Raw genomic sequence first — 19,725 nt, 5'->3', positions numbered from 1 at the left:
GTACAAACACACTTGAAGCACCATTTGGAGCAGTGGATCCCCAATGTGATCAGAGCTGGACCATTGTCAAAAAGGTCATCTATTATACAGCACCAGTCAAAAGTTTGGACACCTACTCACAAGGGTTTTATTTTGACTATTTTCTACATTGTCGAATAATAGTAAAGACATAAAAACTATGAAATAACACAAATGCAATCATGTAGTAAAAAAAGTGTCAAAATATATTTTAGATTCTTCAATTAGCCACCCTTTTCCTTGACAGCTTTGCACACTCTTGGCATTCTCTCAACCAGCTTCACCTGGAATGCTTTTCCAACAGTATTGAAGGACTTCCCACATATGCTGAGCACTTGTTGGCTGCTTTTCCTTCACTCTGTGACTTGAACTCTGAAGCATTTATTTGGGCTGCAATCTGAGGTGCAGTTAACTCGAAATAATTTATCCTCTGCAGCAGAGGTAACTCTGGGTCTTCCTTTCCTGTGGCAGTCCTCATGAGAGCCAGTTTCATCATAGTTGTCATGATGTTGCCCTCTTTGGGTACAGCGAGCACTACCCCCCTCCCTCTGCACCAGCCCTTTTCTATCCACCATCCCCCTACCCCCCTGTCTCCTACACCCAGGCTGCTGTGGTCAGAGAGGTCGTAAACTCCTCCAGGAATTTATCTCCTCATGGCCACAGTATATAGAGAGAACAAAGGAATTTCTTCCACCTTACAGAACTTGATGTCCGAACAACATTTATGTTCTGGAGAAGGTATAAAAGATCCGTGAAGAATCCAGCTAAGAACTGGCCTGTTTGGTACAATTTTGTGAAACTCATGGGAGACAATACAGCCACATTACCATAACGCTGTCTATACAATAGCCTCAGCTATGAAGCTTACATCTAATTGTTGTACATGATGAATCAGGAAAGATTTAACTATTTGTGAAATAATGGGTGCTATGTAAAGATGTAATGTGAGAGAATTGTATTTCTGTGTAAAGTTTCACTTAAGTCACTGGCATGTCCCCATGAACACAGTTAGGACCTGGTGTCATGAGACAGCCTTTTTATGATCTTCTGAATAAAACCCCCACCTTGAGAATTTCTCAGCAGACCATGTTTCTCTCAATAACGAGAGGGCCAAAGTTTGAGACCAGACTGCTGAATCTTTTAACCATCCCACGTGGTTAAACTCTTAAGACTATCGATACCGACAGAATAAGAACAAGTCTTTTGATATTTTTATATATATAAATATATATGAGAGAAGTTATTTCCCCCCTTGGTGCCCCGACTTCCTAGTTAATTAGTTATTTGATAAATAAGTCATGGTTTTTGCGACTGCACATGAAGAAACTTGACATTTTCCGTATTGACTGACCAGCATGTCTTAAAGTAATGATGAACTGTTGTTTCTCTTTGCTTATTTAAGCGGTTATTGCCATAATATGGACTTCTCTACCTTGTCACAACACAACTGATTGGCTTAAATGCATTAAGAAGGAAAGAAATTCCACAAATTAACTTTTAACCAGACACACCTGGTAATTGAAATGCATTCCAGGTGACTACCTCGTGAAGCTTGTTGAGTGCCACGACTGTGTAAAGCTGTTGAGGCAAAGGGTGGCACTTTGAAGAATCTCAGATATAAAGTGTTTAATATAAAGTGTTTAACACTTTTTTGTTTTTGGTTACTACATGATTCCATATGTGTTATTTCATAGTTTTAATGTCTTCACTATTATTCTACAATGTAGAAAATAGTAGAAATAAAAACCCTTGAATTAGTAGGTGTGTCCAAACCTTTGACTGGTACTGTAAATGTGGTTATGACAAGTAGATACAATGTGAAGTCAGACATTTTTATTAGCACTATTTAATTTTTTACACATTACCATTGATAGTATCATCAACAATATGCAGAGGGGCAGGGGCCATTTCAATTGAGACATGACGTGAAATATAATTTTCTTCGCTACAGCCCATTGCCTACTACAAAAATGGCAAAGGTGAATGCAGTTTTCCATGTAAGGACGTGTTCTCTGGCAAAGTCCTCCTCAGTGACTGTGCCGATGTCATATTAACTACTGGTTGCACCACCAAGGTAGGTCAACTCATACAATTCACCTTCCTCTTCTCTGTTACTACCTACCAAATGCCAACCTACTAAACATTTCTAAATATTTCCACCTTTCTCTTTCACAGGATGGGGTATATGAAGAGATCAGGTTGCACTTCTCAGGTATGGTTGTTCCTGATGTTATTGGTGTATAACACAACATACCATTGATGTTCATATAAAGCGTTGTTGTCATCATATTGCTCATGACACTCTTTTTGCTCCATCAGCGATAAGCAGACCAGCTGTCTCTATGACAACCACTAACACTGCAAACAATCATATCGCACATTATGGTAAAGTATTTTTTTATATAATGGATTACATTTTGATTGCACAAATAAGTGGCACTGTTATCAAAAAATACATACTAGCAGCACCCTGCCCTTAAGGGTGGTAAATCATTGCAAATTAGTATATTGATTAAATGCAATTCCCCCCTCCTGCAAAACAAATAGCCTATCAACCTTCTCAACTCCAGAGCAACTTGTTGGAGGCTACTGTTTTTGTAGGCACTTGCTTTCTGGACCATTACAGACGTCAGTGAGATGTGCGATATTCCCTGGCACATGTTTCGTCAGGCTTAAACCATGTTATCCATATCTGTTTAAACAGTAGCCTACAATAGAAAATGAATTTTGTGATGCGTAATGATGTACCTTGCTTTATTTGATCTCCATTATTTCAAAGGATTTGAGCCTTAGTTTAAGAGTTGGGAAAAACAGGACTATGGGTCATGAGATATGCTGTTGAAGATTTTCCACACAGGCCTTCCATAGACTATAAGTGCTCCGGCGCAGTTGATAGGATACTGTACCTTGGATACCGCAGATTGCTGGTTGCATTAATACTAGTATTATGATGCATAATTGCCATGGTAATTTGGAATGTCCAGTCCGTAGGCGTGAGACTCTGTTTGGACACGGCCGTGGTGGCAGCCTGGCGCGCAGTACGCACCTTACGACTTACCACCTCATCACTGTCATCTTCTCTTGGGTTCCCCTTTAGTGGCCTCTTATTGTTATACCCACTGAGTGGCTGGACCTGCACTTTTATAGGCCTGGGCTTTGCCTTGGAAGTGAAATGATGTCATAATTGCATTGACAAATCAAATGTATTTATATAGCCCTTCAACATCAGCTGATATCTCAAAGTGCTGGACCGAAACCCAGCCTAAAACCCCAAGCAGCAAGCAATGCAGGTGTAGAAGCACGGTGGCTAGGAAAAACTCTCTAGAAAGGCCAAAACCTAGGAAGAAATCTAGAGGAGCCAGGCTATGAGGGGTGTCCAGGTGTGCCGTGTGGAGATTATAACAGAACATGGCCAAGATGTTCAAATGTTCATAAATGACCAGCATGGTCAAATAATAATAATCACAGTAGTTGTCGAGGGTGCAGCAAGTCAGCACCTCGGGAGTAAATGTCAGTTGGTTTTTCATAGCCAATCATTAAGAGTATCTCTACCACTCCTGCTGTCTCTAGAGAGTTGAAAACAGCAGGTCTGGGACAGGTAGCACGTCCGGTGAACAGGTCAGGATTCCATAGCCGCGGGCAGAACAGTTGAAACTGGAGCAGCAGCACGGCCAGGTGGACACGATGCAATAGTAACTGAGCCATTCCAAACCAGTGTTGTTTGATTCCACCTAAAGAGAGACCAATTCAAAACCAAGACAAATCGAATCAGAGTCAAGACCGAGACCAGGAGGGGGGTTAGGGGTCCGATACCAAGACCAGAAAAATGCGAGTCCAATTCAAGACCATTAATTGTGTCAAATCTCCACCATAATAAAAGCTCAATGTCCAGTATTTCTGTGTTGATATGTATTCTTTAGGCATTCAGAATGGTGAGAAAATATGGGCTGACGGCAAATAGAGCCACTTTACAAATGATCACAAACCAAACAGGTCTATAATAGATGAAAGGACAAAATATGTTACAGCTTCCCTCAGTTTCCCCTTACTAATAGTGAGCATGCAACTTTCAAACAATGTCCCATACTCTTCCCTACCAGCAAATAATTTCTGACAAACGCGACAATATTTGAGGATACATTTCTATGAATGTGAAGGACATTAGTGTTATGAGTAAAGTAGAAAGCCCAGGTTTCAATAGACAATAATATATTAATGTGTCATGAAAGGAGCGTGGTTATTTGGCCTGGCGAATGGGAGCTGATAATTATTTATCAAGAATTTTTCACTCAGAATCAAGACGAAGTAAAAATTTATGTGACACCGAGACAAGACCGAGACTCTCAATACAGATGTAGGATCTTAATTTGATCACTCCTTTGTTGCTGAGAATGTACCTGCACAGCAGGACATTCAAACTTGTGTATTCAAGGTTTAAAAAGTATTCTAAAGTTAGTTATTTCCAGATTTGATTTGCCCTAATGAAGAATTTATCAACCCTTACAAAAAATGTCCATGAATTATAATCCACATAATAATTCACATTTCCTGTTGCTGCAGGATTAGTTTACTGTTGCAAACTGGCTCAAATTAAGATCCTACATCTGTATGTGGTCTCGAGACCAGACTCTGTTTGGAACTACTTAACAACAATACAAAACACAGTGGAATATAAAGTGGACAATATCATGTGGGAGGACGATTTATTTATTTTGAAGCTTAGAATCATTAACTTATTCTAATTTATATCAGAGCTCTATTATTATCAAAAACAAGTTTCGCTGTTACAGGAAAATGCCTGATGTTCTAACTACAAGGATAGATTTTTAAATAAACAAAATAACTTATTACTTAACAGTCTTCTGTTTATATTTTAGGACTTTGGACATTCCTGATCCTTGGGGTCCCTATGATCATACAATTTGTACTGTAGATGTGGTCTGAAGGGGCTCTCGCATTGGGGACCAACAATCTAGAACCAACAAAGAACCCAGATGACATCCTTTATCCTGCCAATGAAGAACAGTTGGGCATTTGTAGTTGGTGGGACACACTACACCATCTAACATCAAAGTTAAGCAAATAGTATTATAGACATCTATCTACTCAGGACCTTGCTTTTTAAAGGACGAATATGACTTCTTCCGCCATGTCCAGCCTCTAATTGCATGTTTTAGTCTCATTGCTACCTTCTACGCACTTTTCTACCTTTTTGTCTCAGTACTCTGCTAACTAAACCAAGTGTACCTGTATGATGGGTGACGTTTACATCATGTAGTTTCACCTAAGAGAGGAAGAAAGAAAGCCATAGTGTTTATTTTTTGACAGAACAGAAAATGTTTGCTGCTGACCACCTAGAGTATAATCTGCACTGCCTCATCATGCTGTGCCATGTAGACAGTGTTGTTTATGAAATATATTTATTATGCTATTTATTACCTATTCATTCTAAAAAAAAGCACAAATGACAAAGTATGAATGTACAATTAGCTAGAAAAACAAGCTGTGAACTTGTCCGTTACAAGCCAATCATCTCTCCCATGGCCCATTTTGTTGTCACAAAATGGCAGTACTTCACTATGCCTTGGGACCAATGTCAAATTGTGTGTGTTTTTATGTGCCATCAAATTAAGGAATATATTTTGCAAGATTAAGAATATATATTTTAAAGTAGTGTCCTTTTAAAAAATAATAATACTTTGCCTTGGACCATTTTGTATTGGTACAAATATAGCTACACCTACTCACCCCTAGATCAGAGAATAAGCTTAGAGACGAGTGACTCGATTGATTTCACCAGAGAGATGTACTGTACAGTAGTGTTTAACACTTGGTAATGATTCTTCTTACCTCCTTCCAGTCCATAAAACCAAACACTTTTATATGAACTGACAACCATCATTTTACACACTAAGAGGAGCCCTTTTGAACACGAGCAGCGTTAAACATTTTAATAAGGTTTATTTTCTTGTGTTCATTCATGTGTACTTTCATAGCATAGTTATACCAATCATGTTTAGCATGCTTTTGATGAGAGATAATCACCCATTTTCATGCTCTGCTCATTTTCTACTTTGTCCTGTGATGTGGTGATGCATTAAAAAGAATTGTCTCCAAACATTGTGATGCTTTTGTATCAGGGATCTGATTGCCAACAAAAGTACAAATGTTAAGAACACGTGTGTGATATACTTGAGTTTACAGGGCTATGTTTCCGTCTTGTAATGTGTTGGGATGATTCTCAATGAAGATTGGCAAAAATATCAATTAAGAGGTGATGAGAGTTGAACGTCCTGTTCATGTGAGTTATTTATGAATATAGTTCATTTAATTTAATTGACAGACATTTTGTGCTGTCCTACAAATCATTGCCAGATTTATTATACAGTATTTGGATTTCAATGTGTTATTTTGAATATGAAAACGTAAAAAAAAAAAAAAACTTTATATTGATCAATGTTGTCTGTGACCATTTTATCTAAAACCGTGATACTTCAGAACACACAGTACATGTGCTTGTGATACTTTACAAAATGATTTACTTCACTTTATTTTCAATGTATACACAGCATTGTTGATCATATCAAAAACAAAACCTGACTTGTAGCCAGAGACTCCTGCCAGTTTCTCAAGCCCCTTATAGTTTTGCTTGGAGGAAGACTATTTTCTTTCTTGTTTCTGCATAAAGAAATCACAATGTATTGTTTTTGCCTAGCAAAAAAAGTTTTAAATTATGCCTAAACAGAGTTCATTGAGAGCCTTGCTCAGATGGAATGCAGTCAAGGTTGGTTTCATCTCTCTGTGCGGAGTCCAGCATGTTTCACCAAACCGTTCCAACACTGGTGAGTGCCGTGGAACAGTGCTCAGATCAATTCCATTTCAATACTAGTCGATACAGCAATTGAATTAGGAATGAAATTCAAAAAGATCAATGCTGTACACATTGAGGTTTGGTCTGGGAATGGAGCAATGTCAAGTGAATCTGGAAGTGATTTACAGATACTTTCCAACAATTCTAACACAAGCAGTTTTGCGGTAGACCTGAGAGTTTCACACCAGTGGAAACTGTCCTACCTCTGAGGCCTTGATGCCCATCGTGTCCTGGCAGTCTTTTACCAGACTCACCTCCTTTTCCTTTTGGACCTTTTATTCCTGTGGAGTAGAACAGAGATCATGCCTAATTCAACTCTGAAGCTATGCCACTAAAAAGGTGCTCCACTAATTTTCACTTGAATTAGCCTTAGTCATCAGGGTTAGTTTACCTGGAATCAAGTTTGGAACAACTATGTCTATTGGTTGGATTTACATACAGTGCCTTGCGAAAGTATTCGGCCCCTTGAACTTTGCGACCTTTTGCCACATTTCAGGCTTCAAACATCAAGATAAAACTGTATTTTTTGTGAAGAATCAACAAGTGGGACACAATCATGAAGTGGAACTACATTTATTGGATATTTCAAACTTTTTTAACAAATCAAAAACTGAAATTGGGCGTGCAAAATTATTCAGCCCCCTTAAGTTAATACTTTGTAGCGCCACCTTTTGCTGCGATTACAGCTGTAAGTCGCTTGGGGTATGTCTCTATCAGTTTTGCACATTGAGAGACTGAAATGTTTTTCCATTCCTCCTTGCAAAACAGCTCGAGCTCAGTGAGGTTGGATGGAGAGCATTTGTGAACAGCAGTTTTCAGTTCTTTCCACAGATTCTCGATTGGATTCAGGTCTGGACTTTGACTTGGCCATTCTAACACCTGGATATGTTTATTTTTTAACCATTCCATTGTAGATTTTGCTTTATGTTTTGGATCATTGTCTTGTTGGAAGACAAATCTCCGTCCCAGTCTCAGGTCTTTTGCAGACTCCATCAGGTTTTCCTCCAGAATGGTCCTGTATTTGGCTCCATCCATCTTCCCATCAATTTTAACCATCTTCCCTGTCCCTGCTGAAGAAAAGCAGGCCCAAACCATGATGCTGGCACCACCATGTTTGACAGTGGGGATGGTGTGTTGCTTTTACGCCAAACATAACGTTTTGCATTGTTGCCAAAAAGTCCCATTTTGGTTTCATCTGACCAGAGCACCTTCTTCCACATGTTTGGTGTGTCTCCTAGGTGGCTTGTGGCAAACTTTAAACGACACTTTTTATGGATATCTGTAAAAAATGGCTTTCTTCTTGCCACTCTTCCATAAAGGCCAGATTTGTGCAATATAAGACGGATTGTTGTCCTATGGACAGAGTCTCCCACCTCAGCTGTAGATCTCTGCAGTTCATCCAGAGTGATCATGGGCCTCTTGGCTGCATCTCTGATCAGTCTTCTCCTTGTATGAGCTGAAAGTTTAGAGGGACGGCCAGGTCTTGGTAGATTTGCAGTGGTCTGCTACTCCTTCCATTTCAATATTATCGCTTGAACAGTGCTCCTTAGGATGTTTAAAGCTTGGGAAATCTTTTTGTATCCAAATCCGGCTTTAAACCTCTTCACAACAGTATCTCGGACCTGCCTGGTGTGTTCCTTGTTCTTCATGATAATCTCTGCGCTTTTAACGGACCTCTGACACTATCACAGTGCAGGTGCATTTATACGGAGACTTGATTATACACAAGTGGATTGTATTTATCATCATTAGTCATTTAGGTCAACATTGGATCATTCAGAGATCCTCACTGAACTTCTGGAGAGAGTTTGCTGCACTGAAAGTAAAGGGGCTGAATAATTTTGCACGCCCAATTTTTCAGTTTTTGATTTGTTAAAAAAGTTTGAAATATCCAATAAATGTCGTTCCACTTCATGATTGTGTCCCACTTGTTGTTGATTCTTCACAAAAAAATACAGTTTTATATCTTTGTTTGAAGCCTGAAATGTGGCAAAAGGTCGCAAAGTTCAAGGGGGCCGAATACTTTCGCAAGGCACTGTACCTCTTTCACCCTCTGTCCCCTTCTGACCATCCACTCCTGTGTCCCCTTGGAGCAATCAATCAACCAAGCAAGTAATCAATCGATCAATCATTCAGTAAATGTTCTTGCTTTATATGGGTCAATGTAAAATAAGGGGGAAACCCTTCCTTCAGGCAGACTGGAGTTGGTTCCTGATACGCACAGGGGCACCTGGCACTCCTTTAGGTCCAGAGCCACCTTTGAAGCCCAGGTCACCACCTGGACCTGGCTCTCCTCTGGAGCCTGGGATGCCAGGGGTTCCACTTAGTCCAACAATGCCATCAGGGCCGATGGTACCTCTCTCCCCTTGCTGCCATTCAGAGATGAGGGGAAGGAAGGAGAGAGACAGACAAAGGGGGGACATTGTTCAGTCACTAAACACAAAAAGTCACGATTTAAACTCAATCTCACTACTTGTACCAAATCAAATAATTTAATTCTCAATACTTCTACCTAATTAAATCATTGAATTATCAATACTTGTACTTGATTAAAACAGTTCTCTTAGGATATTATGATATAACAGGAACTCAACACTACAGTATATGCTGTTGTATCTGCTGTCATCTAGGAACAGCATAAAGTGTCAGTATTGTGGTTTTTACATGACATAAAATGAGTTGGGGTGAAAAAACTCTTTTATAAAATGGATTGTAGAAACCTGTCCTTTGTCACCACGTGCTCCAAAACTTCCCTGTTTGGAATGAGGAACAGAAACATTTTTGGTAAGAAAAACAGTCCCACTACATCAATGGAAACAGGAAGTAGATGTGAGAGTGACGTAGCCTCGGCATTGTCAAATGATTACCGTGTCTCCTTTCTCTCCCTTCACACCAGTTCTTCCAACCCCACCCTGACGAAGGAACAATCAGCACATTAGATAAGTCAGTAAGATGCCATGGCAATGATAGGACTGCTTATTACAGCTCATCAGTCACAAAGGAAAGACCCAAACATAAACAGTAGATGACCAATACACATCCACTTTCACTTACTGGTGTGTGTGTGTGTGTGTGTGTGTGTGTGTGTGTGTGTGTGTGTGTGTGTGTGTGTGTGTGTGTGTGTGTGTGTGTGTGTGTGTGTGTGCGTGTGTGCGTGTGTGCGTGTGTGCGTGCTTAACTGTGAGAAATTGACTGGTAATTTAGCGGTGTGATGGGGAATGTAAATAAAAGGTTACCTTCTCACCATCAGGTCCTGTCTCCCCTTTGGCTCCCTAGAAACAACGTATTAAATCAACAATTGTATAATCACAAAAGTCAATGATGATAATTGTAGTGGTAATGACAATGTTGGAGTAATGACATATACACACAGGCTGGGCCTGCAGGCCTTTAGGTCCTGGTTTCCCTGGAATTCCTGCATCTCCTCTCGCTCCTTGAGGCCCCTGTAATATGAAACACACACATAGGTAAACTGCTGCAAACACACACACACACACACACACACACACACACACACACACACACACACACACACACACACACACACACACACACACACACACACACACACACACTTTATAATGAGAATCTTTGTTCAAAAAGAGTAATTTAGTTAAATGTCAATGAATGCCATAACATCTCTGACAGTTTTTCTCATTAAAAAAAAAAGAATACTAAAACCAGCATGACCATCTGTGGTTTTACATGACACTGAAACCTTTTTGGGGACTTTACTAACATATCTGTTACCTTCCTTGTTTAAATGTCAACAATGTCACATGGGTGTCTGTCCACCCACACGAAACGCTCAAGCAACATTACCAACAAACCCGGACTGCCTTGTCTCTACGCACACGTGGTTCCCATTCCTCCTGATTAGTAAGTGTATATATGTGCCCTCCATTCCCCATTGTCCTTGTTGATTATTGTTCCATGTCCGTTGGTCTTGTGAGGATCTGTGCTCTGTTGTCTCGGCTTACGTGTAAGTGTGCACTTGTTATTACGGATCTCATCCTGTGTATTTATTAGAGGTTTATATTTCGTTCTTTGGTTTGGGTTACAGCCCTGTGTTATATAATACGTGTTTGTTTTGTCCCCGTAATGTTCCTGACGTACTCTATTTTGGGTAGTGAAATAAAAAGAAACGATGTCATATTCCTGCGCTTGCCTCCTTTCATTGTACAACGTGACAAGCTCCTACTCTCCCACACCACGATTCCCTCTCGCGCCCTAGGACAGAAGACTGGCCATTATTCACAAAGTACTAATTTACAGTTGAAGTAAGAAGGTTAGTTGAGGTTGGAGTCATTAAAACTCGTTTTTCAACCACTCCACAAATGTCTTGTTAATAAACTATAGTTTTGTCAAGTCGGTTAGGACATCTACTTTGTACATGACAAAGTAGATAAGTAATTTTTCCAACAATTGTTTACAGACAGATTATTTCACTTAAAATTTACTGTATCACAATTCCATTGGGTCAGAAGTTTACATACACTAAATTGACTGTGCCTTTAAACAGCTTTAGGAGCACCTGATAGGCTAATTGACATCATTTGAGTCAATTGGAGGTGTACCTGTGGATGTATTTCAAGGCCTACCTTCAAACTCAGTGCCTCTTTGCTTGACATCATAGGAAAACCATAAGAAATCAGCCAAGACTTCAGAAAAAAAGCTGGTTCATCCTTGGGAGCATTTTCCAAACGCCACGTTCATCTGTACAAACAATAGTACGCATGTATAAACACCATGGGACCACGCAGCCATCATACCGCTCAGGAAGGAGATGCGTTCTGTCTCCTAGAGATTAATGTACTTTGGTGCAAAAAGTGTAAATCAATTCCAGAACAACAGCAAAGGACCATGTGAAGATTCTGGAGGAAACAGGTACAAAAGTGTCTATATCCACAGTAAAACGAGTCCTATATCGACATAACCTGAAAGGTCGCTCAGCAAGGAAGAAGCCACTGCTCCAAAACCAGCATAAAAAGTCAGACTACGGGTTTCAACTGCACATGAGGAGAGATCCAACTTTTTGGAGAAATGTCCTCTGGTCTGATGAGACCAAAATAGAACTGTTTGGCCATAATGACCGTCATTATGTTTGGAGGGAAAAGGGGGGAGACTAAAGAACACCATCCCAACCGTGAAGCACGGGGGTGACAGCATCATGTTGTGGGGGTTCTTTGCTGTAGGAGGGACTGGTGCAATTCACAAAATAGATGGCATCATGAAGTAGGAAAATTATGTGGATATATTGAAGCAACATCTCAAGACATCAGGAAGTTCAAGCTTGGTTGCAGATGGGTCTTCCATTTACATTACATTACATTTAAGTCATTTAGCAGACGCTCTTATCCAGAGCGACTTACAAATTGGTGCATTCACCTTATGACATCCAGTGGGACAGTCACTTAACAATAGTGCATCTAAAACTTAGGGGGGGGGTGGGGTGAGAGGGATTACTTAACCTATCCTAGGTATTCCTTAAAGAGGTGGGGTTTCAGGTGTCTCCGGAAGGTGGTGATTGACTCCGCTGTCCTGGCGTCGTGAGGGAGTTTGTTCCACCATTGGGGGGCCAGGGCAGCGAACAGTTTTGACTGGGCTGAGCGGGAGCTGTACTTCCTCAGTGGTAGGGAGGCGAGCAGGCCAGAGGTGGATGAACGCAGTGCCCTTGTTTGGGTGTAGGGCCTGATCAGAGCCTGGAGGTACTGAGGTGCCGTTCCCCTCACAGCTCCGTAGGCAAGCACCATGGTCTTGTAGCGGATGCGAGCTTCAACTGGAAGCCAGTGGAGAGAACGGAGGAGCGGGGTGACGTGAGAGAACTTGGGAAGGTTGAACACCAGACGGGCTGCGGCGTTCTGGATGAGTTGAAGGGGTTTAATGGCACAGGCAGGGAGCCCAGCCAACAGCGAGTTGCAGTAATCCAGACGGGAGATGACAAGTGCCTGGATTAGGACCTGCGCCACTTCCTGTGTGAGGCAGGGTCGTACTCTGCGGATGTTGTAGAGCATGAACCTACAGGAACGGGCCACCGCCTTGATGTTAGTTGAGAACGACAGGGTGTTGTCCAGGATCACGCCAAGGTTCTTGGCGCTCTGGGAGGAGGACACAATGGAGTTGTCAACCGTGATGGCGAGATCATGGAACGGGCAGTCCTTCCCCGGGAGGAAGAGCAGCTCCGTCTTGCCGAGGTTCAGCTTGAGGTGGTGATCCGTCATCCACACTGATATGTCTGCCAGACATGCAGAGATGCGATTCGCCACCTGGTCATCAGAAGGGGGAAAGGAGAAGATTAATTGTGTGTCGTCTGCATAGCAATGATAAGAGAGACCATGTGAGGTTATGACAGAGCCAAGTGACTTGGTGTATAGCGAGAATAGGAGAGGGCCAAGAACAGAGCCCTGGGGGACACCAGTGGTGAGAGCGCGTGGTGAGGAGACAGATTCTCGCCACATGGACAATGACACATGGACAAATGGACAATGACCCCAAGTATACTTCCAAAAATGGCTTAAGGACAACAAAGTAAAGGTATTGGAGTGGCCATCACAATGTCCTGACCTCAATCCCATAGAAAATTTGTTGGCAGAACTGAAAAAGCGTGTGTGAGCAAGGAGGCCAACAAACCTGACTCAGTTACACCAGCTCTGTCAGGAGGAATGGGCCAAAATTCACCCAACGTATTGTGGGAATCTTTTGGAAGGCTACCCAAAACATTTGACCCAAGACAGGGACTTTTTACTAGGATTAAATGTCAGGAATGGTCAAATAAAACTGAGTTTAAATGTATTTGGCTAAGGTGTATGTAAACTTCCGACTTCAACTGTACATGCTAAAAATCGCCACTTAACCGAATACAATATCTGCCTATTTTCTTCCAGCAATTTAGCCCCTGTCTATGTGATGCGAGAGTTTGTCTATCATGCTGTGTGTAGCCAGAGGATGTGATACAGAAATGCTTTCCCCAAAACATTCTCAATCACATTTTAACTGCAAAGTAGGCTTACCTGGCAGACTAGCCTATATCATGAGTAAGTATATCATTTGTATGTATTATTTGTTATTTGCTAACTTTACCATGAAATGAGCAGCAGCAGGACTGAACCATTGCTAGACCAGCACATTAGATAGTACATTCCTCACTTCCTGTATGCACAATTATAGGGCCAGATGCGTAATTAAATGGGAATTACACAAAAAAATTATCTTCTGATGTAATTTAAGCATTGACATGTACTCAGAACACCTAATTCTGCTGTTTCTCTATGAGAAATTGTAATTTTCAGAGTGAAAAGGCTAATACACGGCCTCCTGGGTGGCACAGTGGTTAAGGGTGCTGTACTGCAGCGCCAGCTGTGCCATCAGAGACCCTGGGTTCGCGCCCAGGCTCTGTCGTAACCTGCCGCGACTGGGAGGTCCGTTGGGCGACGCACAACTGGCCTAGCCTCGTCCGGGTTAGGGAGGGCTTGGTTGGTGGGGATGTGTGCGCTGATCAAGGTTGCCAGGTGCACGGTGTTTCCTCCGACACATTGGTGCGGCTGGCTTCTGGGTTGGATGCGCGCTGTGTTAAGAAGCAGTGCGGCTAGGTTGGGTTGTGTATCGGAGGACGCATGACTTTCAACCTTCGTCTCTCCCGAGCCCATACGGGAGTTGTAGCGATGAGACAAGATAGTAGCTACTACGACAATCGGGGAGAAAAAGGGGTAAAAATTCAACGACAAAAAAACAACAACATTTTTGGTGAATTTATTCCCCCAAGTTCTATTTTCCCAAATTCTGTTTTCTCAATTTTTTTTTTCCTGGTTCAAGAACACTGAATGATAGCAGTCAATATTAATCGTCCTTCTGTAGCTCAGTTGGTAGAGCATGGCGCTTCTAACGCCAGGGTAGTGGGTTCGATCCCCGGGACCACCCATACGTAGAATGTATGCACACATGACTGTAAGTCGCTTTTGATAAAAGCGTCTGCTAAATGGCATATATTATTATTATTATTATTATATTAATTCAGTCTCATCTGAAAGTGGTAAATTCTTTCGGGACTGCTGCTCTACCTCTCAAAAGGGAAATAAATCAGCTTTTAGACCATGTAGGTTTTTAGTTTCTTTGCAGACTGATGAAAATGATGTAGTTCTGTGAAGCACTCAATGTTATGCACTTTCCTGCATTCTCTTTTAATTTCTCCGTCATTAATATTACCTGATTGAGCTAATCATGTAAATGTAATTAACTAGAGTCGGGCACCACAAAATAATATTTATAGAGCTGTTATCTTCCGAATAAACTTTTAAAGACCTAGTAATATTTTATATCAATAGCAGTCAATATTAATCGTCATCTTAATTCAGTCTCATCTGAAAGTGGTAAATTCTTAGTTAGCTGCACGAACCCTAACAAGTTGAATCAGCAATACAAAATTGGGTTTAATTATTTATTGACTAAATACCTAACTAAATCACACAGAATTACACATACACATAATTCAATCATAACTTGATTACAAATTACGTCATAAAGGAAAATGTCCCTAGCGGGCGGAGCAGATATGACAGCTTGTTACACAAAAGAAAAGGAGCTGGGTTTGAGTGAAAGAGCGGGAAGACTGAGGAACAAAGGGCGAAGCTGTGCTATCATAAATACAGTATCTAAATTATCGGCCATTTGGAAAAGGAAAATGCAATAAATATTTACTCTGAGCAGCGCTTCGGTAGGTTGGTGGTAGATGGAAGGCCGTGTTGCCCAACCGAGTCCTTTGTCCTTTGAAGAATGTCTCTGCTGGTAAATCGAATACGTTGTAGTAACGTCGTTGTGTGGTAGACGGGATACTCTGTCTGTTCCTTCCTAACCCTTGTTTGCAGCGGCTGTTGCTAACTCAACGGCTAGGAGGTATCACTTCTGTAGTGAATAAGAGTTCAAAGTTCATACCATTTGCAACCAAAGCTCACGCTGATGTTGGCTTTGTTCTGTAGTTATTATCTGAACCATTCTGACATCGGACCGTCCTCGGAACAGGAGGTTATATTGCCATCAAGGGCTTATATAGGAAGGGAGAGGAGGGCGTGTTTGAAAAGTTTTATAGCCCATGTCCCTTCACAGGGGCGGGCCACTGATTGAGCAGAGCCCAATCAATTATGAAAACCCAAATCTCACATTTTAGAAGCTAAAATCACATTTCATCCCATCACAAATAATTTCATATTCAAACATTTTAAATTGAACAACAATTCCATGTGAATCCGATAACTCTGTGTAGACTTTCCACTGTAGAGTTTGTCATCTTATCATTGATGAGAATGTCTCAGATGACAACCGAACTGACATCATATTCATTAAGTACCAATTGTTCGGATTATGAGAATATAGTTCATTTCCACCCACCTTCTGATGTTCCCAGAATCTCTACGTTAACCAAGGGTTTTGCAAATGTAACATCAGTAGGGTAGAGAGAGGAAAAAGGTGGGAAGAGGTATTTATGACTGTCATAAACCTAACCCCAGGCCAACGTCATGACACTGTACATTGCCTTTTCTCTCTTCCATAATATATATATCCATATTTGTGGTAAAAACAATGTTAATATAACAGTTAGCTACAGTAGATGTTAGAGATGCCGAGCAATAACAGAAGCGCTCAAGGTTCATCAGTTCATCTTGGGCTTGGAAGGGATGAAATGAACTGGCAATTGAAATCCTAATAATTTTGTGCCAATGAGAAATGTACCTGTGGGACCAGTGTCAAAATCAACGAGGCAAAAAAACAACGTATTTTTATAGTGTCCACTCTGTAATTTGTTATTGTTACAGAAATAAATTTCTTGTTGAAGTTACAAGCTACACTTACCCCTAGATCAGACAATAAGCTTAGAGACAAGTGATTACTTGAATATGTTGATATCAAGCTTATTATTATTGTGCAATAATGTATTGAGTGCTATGATCAGACAATTGTCATGAAAAAGGTCAGTTATTGTATATGACCCATATCCATGCACTCCTCATGTCCAATCTGTCCTGTGATGCAATACATTTTAGTTATTCTATAGTATTAAATGTTTTTTAACTACATGGAATTTAATGTTTGTAAAAGATTCACGTGTTCAATGTTGTTTAGATCATATGGCTTAACCTGGCTTCCATTTTATGCTGTTTGATGTTACTTTGTAATGTGTTTGACGATGACAGAGACCTCACACAATTGTTTGTCACTCAAAGGATTATTAGCAAAGATGTATTTATGTATTTAACTATTAAAACAGCTATCCAAAAATATAATTGTGATCATCCCAATAATTGTGATCATCCGGGCTCAAAATTGGCACATTAGTCATTTACGTCACCTGTCAATGTTGTAAAGTCAAGGTACAGTATATAACTAAAATAAAAAATGACAGAATGTGTCTTGTGAAATAGGTAGAGATTTGTTAAAAGCCATTTAGCACCTCAGACAGCATACATCAGATACAGTTAGTTACCAAATTATTTACAAGGCTTCTTTATTTTCAATGTATCCACAGAATTGCTGATCATGTTTAAAAAACAATACAAGTTCATTTTCTGCCAATTACTTTTCACCAAAGCCCACTTTCATTTTGCTTTGAGGAAAATTACACATTTCCCAGTTCAAAGTCAATGTCGACTTCAATTCCTGGGTTGACTCAAATGTAAATGGGATTAACCCCCACGTTGCCATGGAGCAACCCTCCAGAATGACCCCTCATCGCGGACCATTCCTGCACCCCTTCCTGAAGCTCCTTATTGAGGTTAGATCGTGGGTCCCTTCAGCAGGCCCTGCTGCCTGCGCATCACAGGCGAGTGGATGCTGCAGACGAGCAATCATTGCTGGAGAAATGCTGTTCTAGCCTGACTTTGTACTGCTGTTTGGCTGCCTGAGTGAAAGGGTATAGGCTACAGTTTAATTACTTTGAAAAGCCTACACATATTGGTTCTATAGTCCCAGCCAGAGGATTGTCTGCCTCCATCTGCTCTAGAGGTGAACTCTTCTCCTGGAAAGTACAAGTATTGGGTTGTTAGTTTACCTGAAATGAACAAGGTCCTCTACTCTGACAATTAATCCAGAGATAAAAGGGTAAGCTTAGTTTGTTTCTAGTAATCTCTCCTCCATCAGTCTTCTTCTGACTTTATATTGCGTTTGACAACCAACTTTAAGGTGCATTACCAACACCAACTGGGCTGGAGTGAGTGTGGATCGCAGTTCATCTTTCAATCACCCATGTGGGTATATGCTCTGAAAAACCAATGAGGAGATGGGAGAAGCTGGACTTGCAGTGCATAAAGCGTCTATTTTAGCACCTGGCTACGCAGGCGCCTGTTGATGCGCGCGAGCAGTTTGGATGAAATTGCTGAATAACAGGTATGTGTACATTTATTTTGCCACGCTCACAACGCAAGCGGTGTGGTCAGCATGATAGACTCGTTGCTCAGCTTCAAACGTGCCCTAGTCTTTCTCTGCATTTCCTCTTTACGTTCAAGTATACAATGAGCCCAAACTAGCAGAACAGGCTCTCACACACAGACATGTTTTATGGAACCCTGTCTCGACCAGTTTGGCCCCAGAGTGTAAATCAACATTAAATCTTTCTTCTCAAGGGGTGCATCTAGAAGTGGTTCTTGTGGATACTTCTTACTCCTTTGCAATAACATATTCCTTAGGATGACCTATGGTAAGAATGAGGATTATTGAGTCAATAACTGTAACATTTCAAAGAAAATGAAATACATGAAAACCATCACCATAAAATGTTTGTTTCTTTTATCTGTTAAAAATAATAATAGAGGAACAGCTGGCAGTGTTGTAACTCACATAGCTGATGGTGAATATCAGCAATGCCGCCACAATCCCCACAATGGAAAGAACTAGAATGGTATCCCTTTCTTCTGATTGGTCTGTGGACTCAAGGCAACCTACAAAACAAGTATCCACAAATCCTTGAGCATCACAAGAAACATTTTTAAAGAATTTAGCAGCATAGATGAACTCTCTCTGGGTCCAATTTAAAACACTCACATACAGTATACAGTAGGTCTATATACCAAAACAAGCACACAATGAGAGTAGAACACACGTACCTGTCACTCTGAGGTGAACCTGCCCCTCCTGGTTCTGCTCTCCTACAGGTGCTGCCAGGAGACACTTGTACATCCCGCTATCAACAGCTGTTACATTGGGCAGGAAGATATCGAAAGAATCATCAGCCAAAAGTTCCATTTCACGCTCCAGACCGGCGTACCATTGGGTGGTGCTTTTAGGTGATGATAGCCTCTTCATCAATAGACCAGTCTCCTTATTATTAGAGGGCTCCTCACCCAGCTGGGAGAAGAGGGTTTGAGGTTACTATATGCCCTTAACAGCTGGTCTGGGACCAGTGCTGTATGTTTTTGGCATATATTGCACTTGTACAGAATTTGGTCAGATGGTTCATAACACAGTTTGTGCTATCACAATAATAGAAAGCTTACCTTGTACCACCTCACCGCCCGGTATTGGACCCCAGGCTTACATATTGCTTTACATTTCAGAATTGAGTCCTCTCCACAAACTGACTTCACCTCTTCTGTAGGCCTATCCTGTGTGAGGCCACCTTGCACAGAGGCAGCTTTAGACAAACACAAGGTAAATCATTATTTCAGGTGAGCCTGCCTCATTGGAATATCAAATTCATTATTAAAAATAAAATGACAACATACCTAATATGCAGACGAGTTGAAAAAGCATAATTGTAGTACACAGTAAAGAAATGACGATTTAGAACAGGAGTGTTTATATACTTCTGAAAGAGAAGTTAAACTGGGATTTCCCCGACTGCGTCACATTCT

At 41.0% G+C, this 19,725-nt stretch overlaps 1 protein-coding gene across 3 annotated transcripts; it reads right to left on the bottom strand.

The window, feature by feature from the left end:
* Positions 1–17,350: 17,350 nt before the first annotated feature.
* On the bottom strand, positions 17,351–19,725 carry LOC123996788 (CD83 antigen-like). 3 transcript variants are annotated; one of them, XM_046300486.1, is made up of 5 exons: positions 19,597–19,725; positions 19,369–19,505; positions 18,979–19,219; positions 18,713–18,813; positions 17,351–18,567 (listed from the first exon to the last, which is right to left on the bottom strand). In XM_046300486.1, the coding sequence occupies exons 1-5, from the start codon at positions 19,622–19,624 to the stop codon at positions 18,415–18,417; spliced, it is 660 nt and encodes a 219-aa protein (XP_046156442.1). In that variant the 5' UTR covers positions 19,625–19,725; the 3' UTR covers positions 17,351–18,414. The 3 variants fall into 3 exon arrangements, with proteins under 3 accessions (XP_046156442.1, XP_046156443.1, XP_046156444.1); XM_046300487.1 differs by having other exon boundaries at positions 18,979–19,210; XM_046300488.1 differs by having other exon boundaries at positions 18,979–19,207.

This window comes from Oncorhynchus gorbuscha, linkage group LG15 (assembly GCF_021184085.1).
Source record: "Oncorhynchus gorbuscha isolate QuinsamMale2020 ecotype Even-year linkage group LG15, OgorEven_v1.0, whole genome shotgun sequence".
In the NCBI taxonomy this organism is placed as follows: domain Eukaryota; kingdom Metazoa; phylum Chordata; class Actinopteri; order Salmoniformes; family Salmonidae; genus Oncorhynchus; species Oncorhynchus gorbuscha.
Note: the sequence above shows the minus strand (reverse complement) of the source record. Positions and strands in the feature narration are given on the sequence as shown.

Coding starts and splice junctions, on each gene's coding strand:
- LOC123996788 (XM_046300486.1), bottom strand. CDS start 19,624: ATGCTTTTTCAACTCGTCTGCATATTAG. Junction 19,506..19,596: donor TCAACTCGTCTGCATATTAG/GTATGTTGTCAT, acceptor GTTTGTCTAAAG/CTGCCTCTGTGCAAGGTGGC. Junction 19,220..19,368: donor GGGCGGTGAGGTGGTACAAG/GTAAGCTTTCTA, acceptor CTCTTCTCCCAG/CTGGGTGAGGAGCCCTCTAA.